The 18,957-nt window shown below is 45.9% G+C and overlaps 2 protein-coding genes and 1 pseudogene across 2 annotated transcripts; 1 reads left to right on the forward strand and 2 right to left on the reverse strand.

Moving 5' to 3' along the window:
- The first annotated feature begins 810 nt into the window (after positions 1–810).
- LOC103643417 (uncharacterized) lies at positions 811–6,662 on the forward strand. Its single transcript, XM_008666594.4, has 6 exons — positions 811–1,791; positions 2,362–2,481; positions 2,585–2,638; positions 3,029–3,192; positions 5,832–6,008; positions 6,088–6,662. The coding sequence occupies exons 1-6, from the start codon at positions 871–873 to the stop codon at positions 6,302–6,304; spliced, it is 1,653 nt and encodes a 550-aa protein (XP_008664816.3). The 5' UTR covers positions 811–870; the 3' UTR covers positions 6,305–6,662.
- A 1,920-nt stretch (positions 6,663–8,582) lies between these two features.
- Positions 8,583–9,867, reverse strand: LOC541912 (tonoplast intrinsic protein 3). Its single transcript, NM_001111575.2, has 2 exons — positions 9,590–9,867; positions 8,583–9,461 (listed from the first exon to the last, which is right to left on the reverse strand). The coding sequence occupies exons 1-2, from the start codon at positions 9,741–9,743 to the stop codon at positions 8,815–8,817; spliced, it is 801 nt and encodes a 266-aa protein (NP_001105045.2). The 5' UTR covers positions 9,744–9,867; the 3' UTR covers positions 8,583–8,814.
- Positions 9,868–11,064: 1,197 nt separating this feature from the next.
- LOC103643418 (protein argonaute MEL1-like) lies at positions 11,065–13,318 on the reverse strand (annotated as a pseudogene).
- Between the last annotated feature and the right edge of the window lie 5,639 nt (positions 13,319–18,957).

Raw genomic sequence — 18,957 nt, forward strand, 5'->3', positions numbered from 1 at the left:
ACATTGTTGGAGATCAACGTATCATGTGTAAACCAAGTTTTCTTGCAAAATCCGTGCAAACCAACTAGCAAAAGTCACAAAAAATTCTCAAAAAAAATTATAGTTGTACTTCATTGTCTACTCTACCACTGTATAGAATTTCAAGTTTTCAAATTTATTACAATTTTCTCTTTTTTATCTCTTAATATATGTTGATTTTGAACTTGAAATTTTATACTGCGATATAATATGCAATGAAGTACATCTATATTTTTTTTGTGAATTTTTTTTGTAACTTTTGTTAGTTGGTTTGTATGGAATTTGCACGAAAAATTGGTTTGCACCTAGTACATTGCCTGACCGGAGATGCTCCAACAAAAGAAAAAGACATCTACTAGCCAAGACTACAAACATACTCTGGCTTATTGATTGCCATATAATTATTTGCTGGCTAATAAGTAATATAAGTGTTATTACGAGGAAGGTCCGACATCTCACTTACTGTATATTAAGTTATTAAAGGTCTGCTTCTACATTAAAAAAGATTTGACAACATGGACCTCCTTCCAGATGTATGGGACTCGAGCACGAGGCCGTGAACAAAATCGTGCGGCGTTTCAATACTCCTGCCAGCCTTGACAGTCTACATGCTCTTACAATAACCTACGTACAGTACAGCCATGAGCCATCCCCCAAAAGGGTTAGGAAACACGCCCCGAAGTTGCCATTGGTTAGGTCACTCAGAATTGCACACACTTGGAAATTGCAGAACGCCTCGTTGGTCTTTTGGCTTGGGACGGCACTGGCTTGGCGCCGGCGCCCACATGCCGTCCGCATCCACACCGCTAATCCGGTCCACGCCCGGGCCTCTCCGATGATTGCCAACCGCCGATGACGCGCAATGGTGGCGTGTCAGCCGCAGTCGCACCGCGCCCGCGCGCGACGGCAATGATTAACCCGCGCAGCGATAACCATCACACGCCCCTAATGACCCGGATTATTATTACTACTATCCACTCGCTGTCTCGACCCCACCCACCGTTCCCATCCACGCGCCGCTGCCACGTCGTTGCCTTGCCCACCAACTCACCGGCGCATCTCGCCGGGACGGATGCCGTATATATCCGCGCGCCGAGCTTGAGGGACGCCCCTACCACCGCCCGGCCGACCCCCCTTCCTTTCCCTCCCCTCCCCTCCCCTCAAACCGCCCCTCGTTGTAAAAGGAAGGAGACGACCGAGGCTGGGGAAAGGGGAGAAGATTTTTCAGATTCTGCGGCAGCGACCTACCCAGCTCCGCGCGAGAGAGACCGAGCGGCAGCAGCTCTCTTCCCTTCCCTTCCCTCCGACATGACGCCGCATCTGCCCGCCGTCTCCTCCTCCTCGACCACCACCACATCCCGCGCCGCCGCGGCCGCCCACCACCTGCTCGACGCCGCCGCCGCGCCCCCGTCCTCGCCGCACCAGTACCGGAGGCGGAGGCGGCGCCGGGTGCTGGGGTGCCTCCGCCCGCGCGCCGCGTCCGTCCGCTGCTGCGCCGCGGCGGCGCGGGCGGCGGAGGCCACCACGCGTGTCTTCGTCGTCTCCGACCTGCACACGGACTACCCGGAGAACATGGAGTGGGTGCGCCGCCTGCCCGCCCAGGTCGGGGCGGGCGAGGGGCGAGGCGTCGACGCGCTCGTCGTCGCGGGCGACGTGGCCGAGACCAGGGATAACTTCGCGCGCACCATGGAGGTCCTCAGGGAGCGCTTCGCCGCCGTCTTCTACGTTCCAGGGAACCACGACCTCTGGCTGCGCCGCGAGGGCGGCCTCTATGTGAGTGTCCATTTCCTTGCCTCCCCTACGTTCCTCGATGCATTTCTTTCTTGTGCTGCAAGTAAGGTGTTTGACGAAATGCCTTGGCATAGCTATTACGGCATATGCTGTGCTGTTTAGGAGGCCTAATTTTAGACACAGTGCAGAGTTCACCAATGAAGTTTTCATTCTTGCTCACTGGTTTCTAGCAGCCCCATCTATCTGCACTGCATTCCAGTTGTAAATGTTGTTTTGTGCTTGTCATATTGTAATTCTATTTGTTTCTTAACATAAGGGTTACCATGGCACTCAGATTAATTGTCGCTGGCTGAGTTCTTTTTAGTAACTTTCCAAATTATTAGCTGGTTAGGTTCCACACATGCTGCAAAATGTTGGCTCTAACTGAGAAATGAAATGTGGATTTGTATTGTTAGATAAAGCATAGCTTAAGTAACAGTAGATCACATTCTTCTTTGAGTAAATCATTCAGTTTTTCCTTTTTTGACGAAATCAATACAGCATTAATCTTATTCTTATTTGCTAATATATATCCTTGGTGAGGCTCTCAGTTACTCAAATTATTCCTTCCAGATGGATTCGCTGGAGAAACTGACTGCATTGCTTGATGCATGTAGTGAGCTGGGTGTGGATACAGGCCCAAGAACGATAGGTGACTTGGGAATCATACCATTGTTCTCATGGTACCACAAGGTTGTGTAATTTTCTTGCTTCATTAACATTCAATATTTTGTCTGAATTATAATGCACTACTTTCCTAGTATTTTCCCACTTATCTTGCTTAATTGTCATCCAGAGTTTTGACAAGGAGAAGGATGTTAACAGTGTGCGTGTCCCTTCGCTAGAAATGGTAGGCTGATCTTTCCCTCAATACTTACTCATTTGCAAAACACCATTTGTTACCAAATACTGTTAATCAGTGGAGTTTAAGATTTCTTGAATTATATTTTCCATATCCTCAAGGGGTTTGCACGGTTTATTTTGTAAAATTAGATAACTCAATATCAATTATTTAAAACCATGAGCACCAAACTAACAAACTAGTTATTTAAAGTTCCAAAACTATAACGTTCAATGAGAAATGTAGCATGCATGCGAGTCATATGCACAAATATTTACTGGCGTGGTCACGTGGACAAGACAAAGCAATCATGCACTTGTTCTTATTTTCTTTTGTGGAAAATTGTACGGCTTCTCTTGATATCTATGAACTGATAGGTTTACGGTTTTGTATAATCAGGCTTGTAAAGACTTTCATGCTTGCCAATGGCCTTCAGACCTGACAAATGATGATGAGGCTCTTGCTCTTTACTTTGACAAGTTGAATGACAAGAATCATGATGCTATTGAAGAAGTGAAAAGTAGCAGCAAACATATATTAACGTTTTCACACTTTGTACCAAGGTGCATTTTGCTGTTCCTACCTTGACCTTCCATTTTTTCTGAGCTTATGTTTGATATTTGTTTGACCTTCAGTTCTGGGTATGCCTGACTGAATTACTTGTTGAATTGCAATTAGTGATAGCTGCCAAATAATTACCTTTTTTTGCCGCTTCCATTCCTCCTAGCATCTCAGTTTGTCTGTTCCATCTCTTTCTTGCTTAGTCAGCATCCTAAAGCATATATGTTTGTTATTATTGGTAAGGGTGTTTCATTTCTTGTTGCATTTTATGATGAAAACACCTCAAAGCGAAACCATCTTTTACTGATCAAGGTGCCAACTTGGAAGCAACATTTGTATGAGTATATACACTAGCGACTTAATATTTGACCCTTTTTCACCCCAAATGAAGACATTTTGTGTGGTTATACAATGAAGTTATGGGAGAGAGTCATTGAACACCGCCTGCGAAAGATGACGAGCGTGACCCAAAATCAGTTTGGTTTCATGCCCGGGAGATCAACTATGGAGGCCACTTTCTTACTAAGACAACTTATGGAGAGATTCAGAGAACAAAAGAAAGACCTGCATATGGTCTTTATAGACTTGGAGAAGGCTTATGACAAAGTACCTAGGAGTGTAATGTGGTGGGCCTTGGAAAAACACAAAGTAGCAACAAAGTACATTAATCTTATTAAAGATATGTACACTAATGTTGTGACAAGTGTCCGAACAAGTGATGGGGACATCGATGACTTTCCAATTAACATAGGACTACATCAAGGGTCGGCTTTGAGCCCTTATCTTTTCGCTTTGGTGATAGATGAGGTCACAAGGGACATACAAGGAGATATACCGTGGTGTATGCTTTTTGCCGATGATGTGGTACTTATTGAGGAGAGTAGGAGTGGTGTTTCGCAAAAGTTGGAATTGTGGAGGCAGACGCTGGAAGCAAAAGTTTTTAGGCTTAGTAGGTCTAAAACGGAATATATGAAGTGTGATTTCAGTGCCATGGGGTATGAAGATGGCGATGTTAGTCTTGATGGGCAAGTGGTACCCAAAAAAGACACTTTTCATTACTTAGGATCAATGCTTCAAAAGGATGGAGACATCGATGAGGATGTCAGTCATAGAATTAAAGCTGGATGGTTGAAGTGGCGGCAAGCGGCGGGTGTCTTATGCGACCCCTGGGTGCCACACAAACTAAAAGACAAATTCTACAGGACAACAATCCGGCCGGCTATGTTGTATGGAGCAGAATGTTGGCCCACTAAAAGACGACATGTCCAACAACTATGTGTGGCAGAGATGCGTATGTTGCGCTGGATATGTGGCCACACAAGGAGAGACCGAGTCCGGAATGATGATATACGAGAGAGAGTAGGAGTGGCACCAATTGAGGAGAAGCTTATGCAACATCGTTTGAGATGGTTTGGACATATGCATCGAAGATCTGAAGAGGCACCAGTGCATATCGGAATAATTAGGCGTCCCGAGAATGTGAAGAGAGGTAGAGGTCGACCAACCTTGACGTGGACAGAGGCTGTGAAGAGGGACCTGAAGGAGTGGAATATTGATAAAGAGCTCGCCGTGGATAGGAAGGGGTGGAAGTGTGCAATTCACGTGCCAGAACCTTGATTTATAGTTTCGCTTTTCCTCTTTTGACCTTTTCTTGTGCCCATTTAGATCTTGCTGGTTCTTGTGGGTTTTATCTCTTTTATGTGTTTCCCCGTTTCGTCGTTTTTCGGTTCTCCTTTGCCTTTGTTTCCCCTTTTTTTCTTTGGGAGTTGAGCTCTGAGGTTTTCATACGGGGTTTCATCTCTAGCCTACCCCAACGTGCTTGGGAAAAAAAGGCTTTGTTGTTGTTGTTGTTGAGCTTTTCTGAGAATCTGGCTGTGGGGAGAATCTGAGTATCGTGGTGATTACGTGCGGAGGAAGATAAAATGGTTCATAGGGTTTAGAATCTAGGAAGTGACAGATTCCTCGTATCGCGGTGACTCGATCGATTTTGTATTCACGTTGATTTGGACGATTTTCACCAAAACGATTCTCACAGAAGCTGGCTGAAAAGTTAGGCGTTTGTAAATCCGCAGCAGCTTCTGGCGGCCACAATCAGCAAAAAAAGTTGAAACAAACACGACCTATATAGCATTTGAATTGCAAATCACATGGAGGAACGCATTAGTTTTTATACTGGCTGTGTTGGTTAGGTAGTCTGAGTAGCACTTCTCCGGTCCTAATCCTAAGTTTGACTACCTGTGGGACTGAATTTTAGGTTAAGGTTAAAACAGATCCCCCGCCAAAGCACAAGTCTAAGACCCGACCCCAGTCGTGATCCTTTTCACATAGGCACGATGCCGCTGCGTATGGGTGAGGCAGGGATTTGGGTATTTTCTTTTCCTGCGTGAGATCTTCTCTTCATACAATGCCTTGGGTCTGTCTTGTCTCCGCAGGTTAGTTTTTTGTTTAATTACATAAAATTGAGATATACCAGCAACTGTGAATCTGTGATAGAGGCTATCCTTTACCTCATTGGATTGTCTTGCCCTTGCTGTATTTATGTTTTCAGTGTTGTTTTGAAATTTGTTGTTGAACATTTAGGATGCTTAGTATTCATGCAACTTGAAGCCCAAAACTAATGTCTTCTATTCAAATATTGCAGGCAAGAGTTGTGTCCGGAGAAACGAATGCTTTATTACCCATATCTTCCTAAGGTCATTGGCTCTGATTTTTTGGAGAGGAGGCTGAGAGATATACACAGCAACAGAGAAGACAGAGCAGCTTGCCATGTTTTTGGGCACACTCATTTCTGTTGGGATTCTGTGGTTGATGAGATCAGGTACTGATCTGGCCATTTATGAGATCAAGATGCACGGTGATTATTATAACTCTAACGATATAAAACTCCTCCAATGCAGGTACGTGCAGGCTCCTCTGGCATACCCTCGAGAAAGAAAACGCCGGATGAACGGTGAAGGCTGGCTGCCATTTTGTGTATACCGTGACGGTTTCAACCCAGAAATTTATCCAGCACTGTGGTCAGATTACTACAACAAGAACAAAAGGGAACCCGAGAACACTCAGCTCGCGCCTTGGGTTGCCAGCCATTACGCAAAGTACCACAAGTTCCACTGACCCTTTCTGAGTTGCCTTGGCTTTTTGCCGAATTGATGCAGATCGTCCCTTCAGGATGGTGTTGAATTAGCTGGGAAAAGGAGATATTGACGTTTTACCTGTACATGATCTTTTCTTGTTTCTACCCTTACCATAACTTTTGGGCAAGTAAGCGCCAGCCTCTGTTCGTTGTATGTTGCAGAAATCTGAATAATGTGTATAAGATTCTTCAAAGCATTGCTGCAGAGATAGCGAAATATAGCTGATTCTGTTCATCTAACAAGCTCCATCTGTCCATTTGACTTCTCTCTAGTGGAGTTTATAACTGCAAAGTCACTGATAATTCTGCTTCACCCTGATACTATTTTAGGTTATTTTTTATTGGTGTATCTGGAAATCATTTGTCTGAAATCTGAAGAGAAGGGAAAGTTTGTGTCGCGGCCTCGCTGAGTGCATCAACTCGCAACCTGTTGGATGGAAACAGTATAATAACAACGGTACCATACATGCCTTGCCAATATGGATGAATATATGTTAGTTTCCTACTGATCTTCACCAAAATCACTTAGGCCTCAGGCCTCGATTGTTTCGTTGGAATTAAAAGGAATTAAATTCCATTCTTATAATCATAATTTAGATACAGACTAATTAAGTTAATATGTTTATATATGTAGAATATTTGTATATTATCCTAAATCACACGAGAGAGATAGTTATACACTACACTTATACTATAAAGAAGCAAGTAGAAGTGAGTGTTATTAGTTATACATTAGAAAAGTAACATGTAAATCTATATAATCAATTTTCATCTCTCACACATGATTTTGAGATAGACTTATGTATAGACTTTGGAAAGTTGTGGAATGTCACGTTCTAAAAAAATAGTCTACTACGTTAGTTAGATTCTAATTCCTCAAAATGAAGGGAAACAAACGGGGCCTTAGCGTATCCAGCCACATTGCCTCTAAGGCCATCTACAGCAGGCCGTGTAAATGGCCGTATAAAGTATTGTTTTGTACCGTATATTACACTGTTGTAAAGTGAAATTTTAAGTAGGATATGTGATAGAAAGTGAGATACAAAGTTTGCTGGAGATAATCTAAGATGCTTTATTTTGCTATTTCTTTTCTATGCACTTGTTCACTGTGAACCTTAGTAACCGGGAACTGAGAACGTCCATGTTCCTCGTTCCAGGAACATTGTTCCGAGAACGTGGGAACAATCTCGTTTCCGTATTGTTAAAACCTAGTTTTAGTAGCATACTGTGTACCATGTTTTCGTTCCTCGATCCCATCGATACAGGAACCTGGTTACTAAGTTGTGAACACTACTTTTACATATTATGAAATCTCTTTGAATTCATAAACAACATGCTACACGATTTCGAGAGAATTTGAATATTTCATTTTAAACTTAAAACCTTATCCATTTTACCCTAATAAGGAAAAAGGGGGAAATTATTTTTTATAAAAATCTTGAACAAGAAATAAAACTCAACTCAATAATACAAAGTAATTCATTCAATCAAATGAAAAAATCACATGAAATGAAACATAAACAAAAGTATAGAATGTATATGAGCTATTTTACGGCTGTCTCGTTATAATTTTTTATTAGAAGGAAAAAAAGACTACAACTAGCTCAACAATGTTTAATATTCAATTCACTGTTAACATAGTTTAGTTCAATACTACACATAATATTTATAGCAAACCTAATAAATCCCCACATAGCCACACTCATACAACAACATCATCAACATCTAGGTACTGGTTCTCAGGCCAGCCACACTCATGCAACATCATGTTGATTATTTTGATCATCATTAGCATCTAGGTAATGGTTCTCAAAGCCCTTTTGAAGCTCTGGTTTCTCCAAATTGTGCATCATCTCGAGTCCCATCTACTAATCCTTCAAACACGCTAAGATTTTCACCATCTCTGTGTTTTTAGTGGGCTTCGATGTATCCTAGTAAAATGAATCGTGCCAGATCGGGCCGTGTGCTTAAAGCTCAGACATGGCCTAGGCATTGTGCCGTCCTGAACCATACCCACCACCAATCTGGGCTATACCTCCGATTTCAAGCTTTTGGGCTAGCTCGTTAGACACAACAACACAAATGTACTGTATATATCAGAGCAAAGCTAATGCATTTTTGTAGATCAGAGCAACCCTAATGCAATATATGATCCAACTAGATCAGAATAGTAGGCACTCAAAAAAAAAAAAAAGGTAGGCACACAGTCCGCGCGTTTGGTCTCTACTATGATACGACTCATACGAGACAAATCCTGCATTTTGTACCTGGAATTTATTACATACACATAGTAATTAGTAGAGACGCATATCACCTGATTAACCGTGTCCAACGCTGGGGCGATCAACAAGTACGTACCCTATGCCCCTCATTATTAACCATCACAAGACACCACAATATAATTTCCAACACATGCATAAAAAAATTTGACAACAGGACACGGCCCAACTAAGGAGACGCCGCCGCGCCGGCGCCGGCGCCGGCCGACTAGCTAGTAGTCCTCTGGCGCGAGCGGCTGGTGCGTGTGCGGCACGGCGTCGGCGGGCGGGATAAGCAGGTACTCGTACACCAGCCCTGCGAGCCCCGCGCCGAGGAAGGGGCCCAGCCAGTAAACCCAGTGGTGCCTCCACCGCCACCCGACGAGCGCCGGGCCGAAGACCCGCGCCGGGTTCATCCCGGCGCCGTCGAAGGGCCCGCCCGCCAGCACGTTGGCGCCGAGCAGGAAACCCACGGCCAGCGGCGCGATGGTGCCCAGGTGGCCCCGCTTCGGGTCGACCACCGTGGCGTAGTAGGCGTACACGAGGCCGAACGTCATGACGGCCTCCAGCAGCACGGCGTGCCCGTCGCCGACCCCGGACGCGAGCGCGAACCCCGGCGGGCGCGCGCCCCCCGTGGCGAGCCGCAGCAGGAGCGTCGCGGCGACGGCGCCCAGCAGCTGCGCGGCCCAGTAGAGGACCGCGCGGACGAGGGAGACGCGGCCGCCGACGAGCGCGCCGAAGGTGACGGCCGGGTTCACGTGCCCGCCCGAGACGTTGACGGCCACCGCCACCGCCACGGCCAGACCCAGCGCGTGCGCCAGCGCCACTGCCACCAGCCCGCCCGCCGTGCTGATCGTGCTGTGGTCGTGGTACATCTTCCCTGCACGCAAGCAAACAAATGACGAACCCCGCGCGCATGCACATCGTCGTCTCCATCTGCATATATGCATGCAGTGTGGTGCGGTGCGAGAGGTTGGCGCGGACGGTGAAGCATGCGTCAGTACGTACCGAGCGAGAGGACGGATCCCTCGGCGGCGAAGACGAAGATGGCGGTGGCGATGAACTCGGAGATGGCGGCGCGGATGGTGTCCGGGTGCGTGGCGTCCTCGCTCCGTCCCACCGTGAACCGCCGCCCCGCCCGCACGCCCGTGGCCGTGCTCATGTCGTCCGCCAAAAACCAAGCCAAACCCCTGCTAGCGGCCTCTTCTTGCTAGCTAGCTTGCAGTAGCGGCGTGCGTACCTCCTCCTTCGTTTCAAACAGACGAGCGGGCAGTCAGTCAGGAGCTGCGGCGACGGCCAGCGCGCGCGGCTTATAACGTGGCCGAGCCGCGCGCGGCGCCGCGCCACGTATGGGCGCCGCGGGGCAGCTGGGCGGCACGTCTCACTCTCAGGGTGCCGCGCCCGTCCATGCTACGCGCTGGTGCGGGCCTTGTTCGTCTCTATCCGCGGGGTCCGCGTTCCAGATTGCCAGGTCACGGGCACATTACGGCGAGTACGTGTACGTTTTCCCTGCGGTCTACGGATACATATGCAAGAATCCGTTGTCTTGAGCTTGGAGAGACAGAAGCAGACAACACTGTGAGCTTACGGCTCGCCATGCATGGAACGGCCAGCACGGGCCTGCATGTGTTGGATTGGATGTGAGGGTCTGCAGCTCTTGCTCGCAGCGGCGGATCCAGCATTCATAACCACCGTGTCATAACCACAAGAGCTTGTTCCATTATTCCTATCCCTGTGTATTGGATAAAATTAGAAAAAATATAAAAGATTTTGACTTGTTTAGAATTAAAACTCGCCTAATCTCACTAAATCCATATGAATTGAAAGCAAAACGAACAAAATCTAACAAAGTAAAATAAAAAAGAACATAGTTGAGAAGCTAAGGGCATGTTTGGTTTGTTACCTCAATTGCCACACTTTATCTAACTTTTCTGCCTAAGGTTAGTTATTCAATTCGAACGACTAACCTTAGGCAAAGTGTGGCACATTTAGGCACAAACCAAACATGCCTTAAAAAATATATAAAGATAAATAACATATGAAACACGTTGTTACGGTGCAATATCTTCACTCTTCATCAATTACTAGGTATATGCTCGTGCGTTGCTACGGGCTCAACATGTTATATTAATATACGTGAAATAATTTTACTTCTCTGGTATAGTAATCCTAGCTGCAAAACCCAGGCTCCAATACATTCCCAGCTGATGCAGCAACAACATATCTACAAGAACATTCATCTACACTTGGGACACGAATCAACCAGCAATCGCCCCACATTTATTTGACACCATGCTGGGAGGCGTATACTAATATTTGAACTGCATCAGTTTATTTGAAAGCAGTGAACACTTAGGCGTATACTCAGATTTGAACAACATAACGATTGATTTCAGCAAAATAAGGGGGCATGTTGATTAAAAAATAAGAAGAAAAACATAGATAAAATTTGCATAAAGAGGTACACATGGAAATGTCGTTATGAAAAAAGTTAAACTATATGAAGAAAAGGTAAATATACTCCTAATATCAACAATTCAACATAGAAGGGTTGCCAGCTATGAAGCCTGAACAAAATAGAATAGAAATCAACCTACATAAGTAGTGCTTGATAATTCTTTGGAGTCATCCGAATGGGAGTTGCAAAAGTATTGGCAGATTCATCTCATTCAGTCTCGCCCCTAGCAGCAAATATGCCACTTCCTGTCATTTCCTTCCACTTGGGAGCTGAGCATGGTTTCCTGAAGGGGAAAAGGGAACGGGGAACGACTTGGTGAGCCACGGGTCCCTTCATCTATAGAACTTGACAAAACATAGACAAATCATGAGCCTTGTGATCAACACAGATTCACCGATTGCGTACCAAAGCTGGATTAGTTGTTTAAATAGTGCGATTGACCTTGGATGAAAAACTATCTATGCAAAAGTAGGGAGATGTTAGACAAATCAAAGAGTCAGAGATGGAGGGAGATTGGAGAGTTGAACTTACGTGTAGCAAAGATTGTTGGTCAGTGACTGCAGTGCATCAGCAGTTAATTCGTTCTCATCATAGAGCACATGGTAATGGGTCGGGCGACTTGTTCCCTGACAAGAAATATTTTTGACACTCAATGTCTGATAAGTGTTGTTCTGGAAAAGAATGTGCAACGTACCTGAATGCCAGCATGACTACACAAGTAGAAATCAAACTCGGTAGGGTGGCAAATCTTTTGGTCAACCACAGTTCCTGCAGCACAAGTGAAGCGCAAAATAAGGCCCAGACAGCAAATGCTTATAGAAGCAGCAGCTTTATGAACCCAATAACAGCCTGACACAAAAACACTAACCAAGAAGAATGTTTCCACTTTTATCAGTCATATCACGCCTTCCGTGAACCTCAGGGAAAAGCCTTGTGTGATGCCTTTTCTGAACAACCACAAACGTCACTGGGGGTAGATATCCCTCCTCCAAAGAAGCACAAGCCTTGAAATGGAAAGGGAAAAAACCATTGACATGGGCATGACAATGCAAACCATATTTCACCGACAAATTCTGATGCTGGAAATCATACCTTTCTGATGGCATCCATTTCATGAAGGAGAACATGGTTGAATTGACCTTCACTTACACCGTCCCTGCATAGGAGTTATAAGTCAACATACTTCACTCAACAGCATACAATAAATGAACCAAAAACAGGAATCTGGAACACATGCCTATAGAATATTATCCTCTCAGGCTTTCTGTTTGTCTTCTTGCGGAAAGCAATCAGTAGTTCCCTGCAATGCCAGTTACCCAGATGAACCATTCGACAACTTTCAATAGGTCAACTCAAATCAATAAAAAACCTTACCTGATCATGCCACCATTAACGTTGTTCCCCATCTGTGGATCTTTACTGACAGTAAATAAATCTTCTATTATCTCTTGGTGTGGTTGAGCAGAAACCAGACCTCTGTACTTGGTGATTTCAGGCCAGTCCATTGATGCCACCACCTGCACAATTTGAATGTTTGAAGTTAGCAACATGATAACTTATTTTTGCATAGTTCAGATTGCACCAAATTACGAGCATGAATATCACATTATAAGAAGATCATACAACTGAATTATGATTGATTAAGATGAAACTAACAGCAGCAATGGATGATGCAGAGTCCTCTCCTGGTGGGGGTGTGTGACATCTACGCCAAAGATGATTGTTGGGACTTCAGAGACAAAAGGTATACCATTGTGTGCAAAGGCTCGCTCAAGAACCGTATTACGCCCACTAACTTCAGGAAGAATTACAATTAAAAGCTGGAGCTGATTTCCCACTGCTTGTTGGGCAAGCATTTGGGTGGCTCTCTTGTGTACATCTCTCAAAGCATTCTCTATATGGTTAGGAGCAGCAGACTGGACTTCAATAAATGGGCGTGGATTGACAACCTAAAGAGATGATTAGAAGTAAAAACTACAGTATATATAGTGAACTATCTGGAATAACTTGATAACACATACAAATAGTAAAAAACTTACCATTCCAGTGGCGATGTCGCGGATGTTGTCCGGATCCTTGGAGACCAGCACCAGGCCGCCCAGCGGCGCCCCGTGCACCCGTGAGCCCGGCCTGCCACCGGCGCCCGGCACCGTCCCCGAGGTGGCATTCCACGGTGGGGCGGCGATGGGAAGATTTGGGAGGCACGAAGCCACGACGGCGGCGCGGTACTGCGAGGAGAGCGAGTCGAGCAGGTAGAGGAGCGGCCACAGAGTTCCCATGATTCAAATGAACAAAATATTATCTAGCGAGTCGAGCCGCATGATTCAAATGAAGCCAAGTTGCTGACTCATATATTACTCTGGCAAACAGAACAAAATATGAACTTGAAAAAACTGTCTTCTAAAGAAACGTATTTTAGATAAAACTTTCCTCTCTAGATAATATTCTATATCAACAAGTTACCTTAGTGAAGAACATCCATGTCAGAGATAAAGCTCTAATACTTCAGTTAGCATACTAAACATTAGATCTATATAGTTCCATGCTCACTTGTTGCTTCTCCCCCATCTAAGAACCTTCATAAAAGGACCCTCAAGAAATATGTGAAACCATTGCTTCCCTGTCTATAATTGGCTTTGCCTGCAGTAGTTAAGAATGAGAACAATCTTTAGTTCTTGTATAACATGATTGAAGATGGTTGCATGTGATCTAAAAATGATATCAATGACAAGTAAAAAACCATAGATAATTGAGATGTTAAAATAATTATGTTTTTTTATAAAGAAACCTAAATATTTTTTATCACAAGTAATGTTGCAAGTGACCTCGAGTCAGCTTGGATTGCTGAATATTCCTCAGATTCATCAACCAAAATTAGGATCTGCATTTTGCTTTCAAGCGTCAATAAAAAAGGATGCACGAATTTGCATTACAGATCATACATCGATGAGTTGAACTAACCAAGCTATTTTAAGTCTGAGATCAGTAAACTGAAAAGCATGCATGAATCAGCATTGCAAGAGAAGACAAAAGAATTGTTTAGGTTCAAACAGCAGAAAGTAAATCTAGTAATAACCAAATATATTTTTATGAAGGTTCTGGGATTCATTTTGGGGAAAAAATTGGACCCAACCGAATTGAACGAATTTCAGGAAATTTCAGTTGAATTTCAGACTCAATCGGTGATTCTTTGAAATTTCAAGCACAAAATTCATACGTGTATGGATCACATTCTTACATGGTAGCATATGCAGCATAGGTTATGTTCCTGCATTCTAGATTTCAATAATTAAATCAAGAATTTATGTCCATTTCATAGGAATTTGGTTCTGCTATTTTAAATGAACAATATATGCTTCTACAAAAAATCTTCATGTTCTCCATGAATCAAAGGGTTGCCTGCAGTCTCTTATTCTAAGGATGAGCTTATAGTGTTTTGCCACATATTTATATTCTTTTGTTGTCATGAGGAATTTATGTTGTCATGGATTCCTCATTCCTAACCACACTTTCTTTTAAAAATACGCAGGACATATCACTTCTCCATGGTCTGGGGATTAAATTTGTTCTTGTTCCAGGAACACATATTCAAATTGATAAGCTGTTGTCAGAAAGAGGTCAGTTCTGTGCAACACCCTCATGGGGCAGCTTCACAATTCATCCTTAAGCAAGCACTCTGTTTGCACTTGCTTGTGCTCATAAAAATCTACCAGATTTTAAAACAAACCAGTATATAGGATGGCTACTAATCATATAAAACCTATTATAAGAAAGTTAGAGAATCATTTAGCTGTTGTGCAACACCCTCATGGGGCAGCTTCACAATTCATCGTTAAGCAAGCACTCTGTTTGCACTTGCTTGTGCTCATAAAAATCTACCAAATTTTAAAACAAACCAGTATATAGGATGGCTACTAATCATATAAAACATATTATAAGAAAGTTAGAGAATCATTTAGCTGCTGTGGCATACTGGCATATAGTTGTCTTAGACATTTGGCCCTTAGAGCTCCAGGAAGTATATTTAATATGCTTGCAGACTATCATGGCTATAGTTTGAATTTTTGGTGAAGTACATTAGCCAAAATCTGAAGCTTTGTTAGGCCTCCAGTTGCTTTTGGTTACACACAGAGTTATTTTTTACACTGTCCTGTTTTTTTTATTTGCTAACATCTGTTGGTTTGATGATTCTTAATGCATCTCTATATCTCTTACTTTCCTGTAAAGCATGTGTTTAGCTTATTAAATTTTGTGTAGGGAATAAGGCCAAGTATGTTGGTCAGTACAAAATTACTGATGAAGATGCCAGAAAGGCTGCAATGGATGCAGGTGGTAGAATACGATTGACAATAGAAGCTAAACTTTCTCCTGGTCCTCTTCGTAGGCATGGTGTTATTGGACGCTGGCATGGTCTTGTGGATAGCATTGCAAGTGGCAATTTCCTTGGTGCATTATCTAACTACTGATGTGATCCAGTTAGAACCAAGAGTTGACAATTGACCAGACCGATTTTGGGCTGTCTAAGGCTCAGAGCGAGTTAGGTAAAAAAAATATGGCAACTAATCCTACTAAAACCGATTCAAGCATCACAAAACAAAGATCCAAAATGGAACCGTGGCGACAGAGCATACATGTTTTCTCAGCCATAAATGATTTGCCAACTTACAGGAATTAAATGTATGACTTTCATACAATACGTATGAATTATGTTCCTTCATTACATTAATTCAATATTCATAATGTATTGCTAATAGGAGTTTTACAGCTTCCACAGGGGTACTTGGATGCTTTTCTCTTATGTCACAGTTCAAGATTTCCACGAATCATGTACTGTTCATTTACTCTATTTTATTACTGATAATCTCACAACGTTGGTAGATCAAACATGCAGAGTATATATGAAAAGTAAATGAACATTCACAGATATTTGGCATTTGAATGAGGTTTAGCAGAGATCAGAAACAGGGAAAAGAAAAAGGAAGCAGACCTTACGGAGGGTACTCGAGCGATCCTCTTCGAAGATATGCAAATTTATCCAGGAGAATGTCCACCCCGACCACTATATTGCACTCCGCGCATGGGAACACAACAAGGCGGGCAGAGATTTTCCAGATTGGTCGCGGCTTGGTGGGCGGGGTGTCGGGCGTCGGGCGTGGACTTTGTGGGGCGGGTGCGAGGCACGCGCAGAGAGCCGGCAGAGAGGAGGCGTAGCGGGCACGGGGTATGCGGCTGCCGGTGCGGAAGCCATTGCCGGCTTGAGGACGGACGTGGGGTTTGCGGCAGTCGGGCGCGGGGTTTGCGGGGCGTGGGGATTAGGATTTGAGCGCGTACCAAACATCTCTGCTGGCTTTCGCGCTTGCGACAGCGGATTGAGCTCGGGGCCGGGCTTGGGGTATTGAGCTCGGGCTTCGCGCGAGCGGGAGTATGCGGCGAAGTTGGAGCGCGCGGGGCGGCGGTTGCGCTCCGCCCGCCCGAGTGCGGCGGGTGCGCGGGATTGTTGGGGACACCCAATTCGCGAAAGGATTGGCAGGGGGACGAGCGTGGTTTGCGAGCTGTTTGCGGCGGCGAGGATCCCGGAGGGTAGGCAGGCGGAGGGCAGGCAGGGGCGGTCTAAGCTCGGCGGCGCGCGGGTAGGGAGCGAGGGCAGTCTACACTGCCCCCTTAATAGTTAGTACAGATTATCTTCTCACTCAAATCCTAGCTGAAGAAACATGAAGGAAAGCAAGGAACTTCACAAATCAGCCTCTGCCGGAACACCACATCAATAGATATCGTGCGGGCGACAACACCAAGAAACGTCGAACACATCGCTGTAGCTAGAGCTGCAGGCGAGCAGGATTGGAGGTCCATTTGTGTACCTCATCATGTGGTTCCAGGGAGGTCGGATTGGAGACGCGGAGGCCGCCGGCGAGGAGACGACGAAGGCAGCGGTGAACACAAGCACTATCTGGATCTCTGGCAAAACCAAGCACATCAACATCGATTCGCATGGGTCAACACAACTCAACAACACGATCCAGATCGGGCACACAGGGATCTCTGAAGCTTACCAGACGGAGGAGGTGGTCGTGTAGCGCGGATCGAGAACGACGGATCCAGGCGGCCATGGCGACCGCGAATACCACCACGTTCCTCGGCGGCTAGCGAAACGTCGGCCACGTGCTTGCTGCGGGCCGCGCGCCGCTACAAGCGGGGTGGGGAGTGGGCGGAGGCGTCGGTGGAAGTGCTTGCCCTCCCACCGTCGACGGAGGCAGAAGAGGCGGCGCTTCGGGGTGGGGGAAGGAGCGGCGGCGACGCTAGGGGAGGGCAAGACACCGACGCCAGGAAGGATGGAGGTGGCGCGCAGGCGGGGTGAGAATATTGAGGGCGGGGGCAAGCGCGTCAGGGAGTAGGGTGGAGGTCGATGTGAAGGAGATGAGGAGGGAGGCGAGCGCGGCCGGCGGGGATGGGCGCCTGTCACGACGGGCCAGCGCGGATGAAACGCGTGTGGGCGAGGATGGAAGGGGCGGGGAAGAGGGTGGAAGGGAGGCGGGGAGGAGGACCACAGTCGGTTTTGCCCGGCGAGGATCGCGGGAGGATGGGGCAGTGTCGCGGCAGGGGAGGGAGGAGGCGCGGGCGGGCGGGCGGGATTCGCCGCGGGGTCGCGGCGGGGGTGGTGGCTGGTTTCGCGGCGGGGGAGGCGGGATTCGCCGCGGGGTCGCGGTGGGGGTGGTGGCTGGTTTCGCGGCGGGAGAGGCGGAGCGGCGGGTGGGATTCGCAGGCGGGGGCAGTCTACACTGCCCCCTTAATAGTTAGTACAGATTACAAATGCAGAGACAGAACCTACTCAAAAATATATAAAAAAACACATAAAGAAAAGGATAGGCAAATAAGACAATTTAAAGTAAACTTGAGAACAAGTTTGCTTTAAATACCACTTGTTCCGCGTTCTCATACCTTGAAAATGCCTTAATATTTTATCATCTTCAATAGTTATAAAAATATGTCTCTCAATATAGCGCACCATACGAATTAATACGGTGCCATGGGGGTAACTAGAAAGTGACATAGTCATAGAGATTACTAGTGTAGTATTTAACGAGCAATTATCTGTATAGTTGCTGGATGAATTCTTCCATTGCGTATGAGCTAGGCAGAGCTGTTTTGAGGATTCACACCGGACAGAACCAAAAGCAGAACTGTTTTTGCGAACACAAGGTTGATTTGTCCCTTATGGTTCAGGTTGATAATGAGTGATTGTCAACGGGTAACATTCTGGGTTAGTCAGTGGACTGACCAGAGTGTGAGATTATGCTTGTGCAACCATGTCGGCCAGCTTGTAGTGTGCAGGTGTGGAGCACTGGACAGTGGTCGACGGATGAGGTGAAGGTCATACGGGCTCGTGCTGATGGACCAGAAGCGGTGAAGGGCGAGTCTGGGTCTTGACTAACGGACCAGAGCAGCCGGGTGACCAGCCGCGGTGGCTGACACCTAGAACACGCACTTGCGCGAGGACGTGGTGGAGTGAACCATGTTGCCGGCGTGGTCGAGGACTGACATGACACGTGTCTGGTCGTGAGGACGTGCACGAGGTGCGGTGCTCTCGGCATGTTTGGTGGTTTGGGCCTCAAAACCACCCAGCGCTACGAATGGCGGGTTTTGCTGAGTTTGGGCCTCAAAACTCGATGAGGGCGGTTCCGGAGGGAAACCGGTGGCGGCACATGGCGTGATCGCAGAGGGTGCGTCAAGGCGAAGCAACTCCGTGTGAAGGACATGGCCGTCGGATCGAAAACCTAAGAGTTGGTCCTCGCCTCCGGTGGAGTGGATAGATTCTATGTAAATAGGGTTAGTTTAGAAGGTAAGAATAATCCTCTAAATAGAGGGGATGACTGGTTAGTTCAGCATCTTTTGGCTGACATTTTGTTTGAGACTACTTATT

The sequence above is a fragment of the Zea mays genome, chromosome 1 (genome assembly GCF_902167145.1).
Source record: "Zea mays cultivar B73 chromosome 1, Zm-B73-REFERENCE-NAM-5.0, whole genome shotgun sequence".
Taxonomy (NCBI): Eukaryota; Viridiplantae; Streptophyta; class Magnoliopsida; order Poales; family Poaceae; genus Zea; species Zea mays.

Excerpts from the sequence above, each read along its gene's own strand:
- LOC103643417 (XM_008666594.4), top strand. The coding sequence starts at position 871 with ATGACGCGCAATGGTGGCGTGTCAGCCGCAGTCGCACCGCGCCCGCGC. Across the intron at positions 1,792-2,361 it reads GCCGCGAGGGCGGCCTCTAT|ATGGATTCGCTGGAGAAACT; the intron begins GTGAGTGTCCAT and ends TATTCCTTCCAG. Across the intron at positions 3,193-5,831 it reads TTTTCACACTTTGTACCAAG|GCAAGAGTTGTGTCCGGAGA; the intron begins GTGCATTTTGCT and ends CAAATATTGCAG.
- LOC541912 (NM_001111575.2), bottom strand. The coding sequence starts at position 9,743 with ATGAGCACGGCCACGGGCGTGCGGGCGGGGCGGCGGTTCACGGTGGGA. Across the intron at positions 9,462-9,589 it reads GGGATCCGTCCTCTCGCTCG|GGAAGATGTACCACGACCAC; the intron begins GTACGTACTGAC and ends GCTTGCGTGCAG.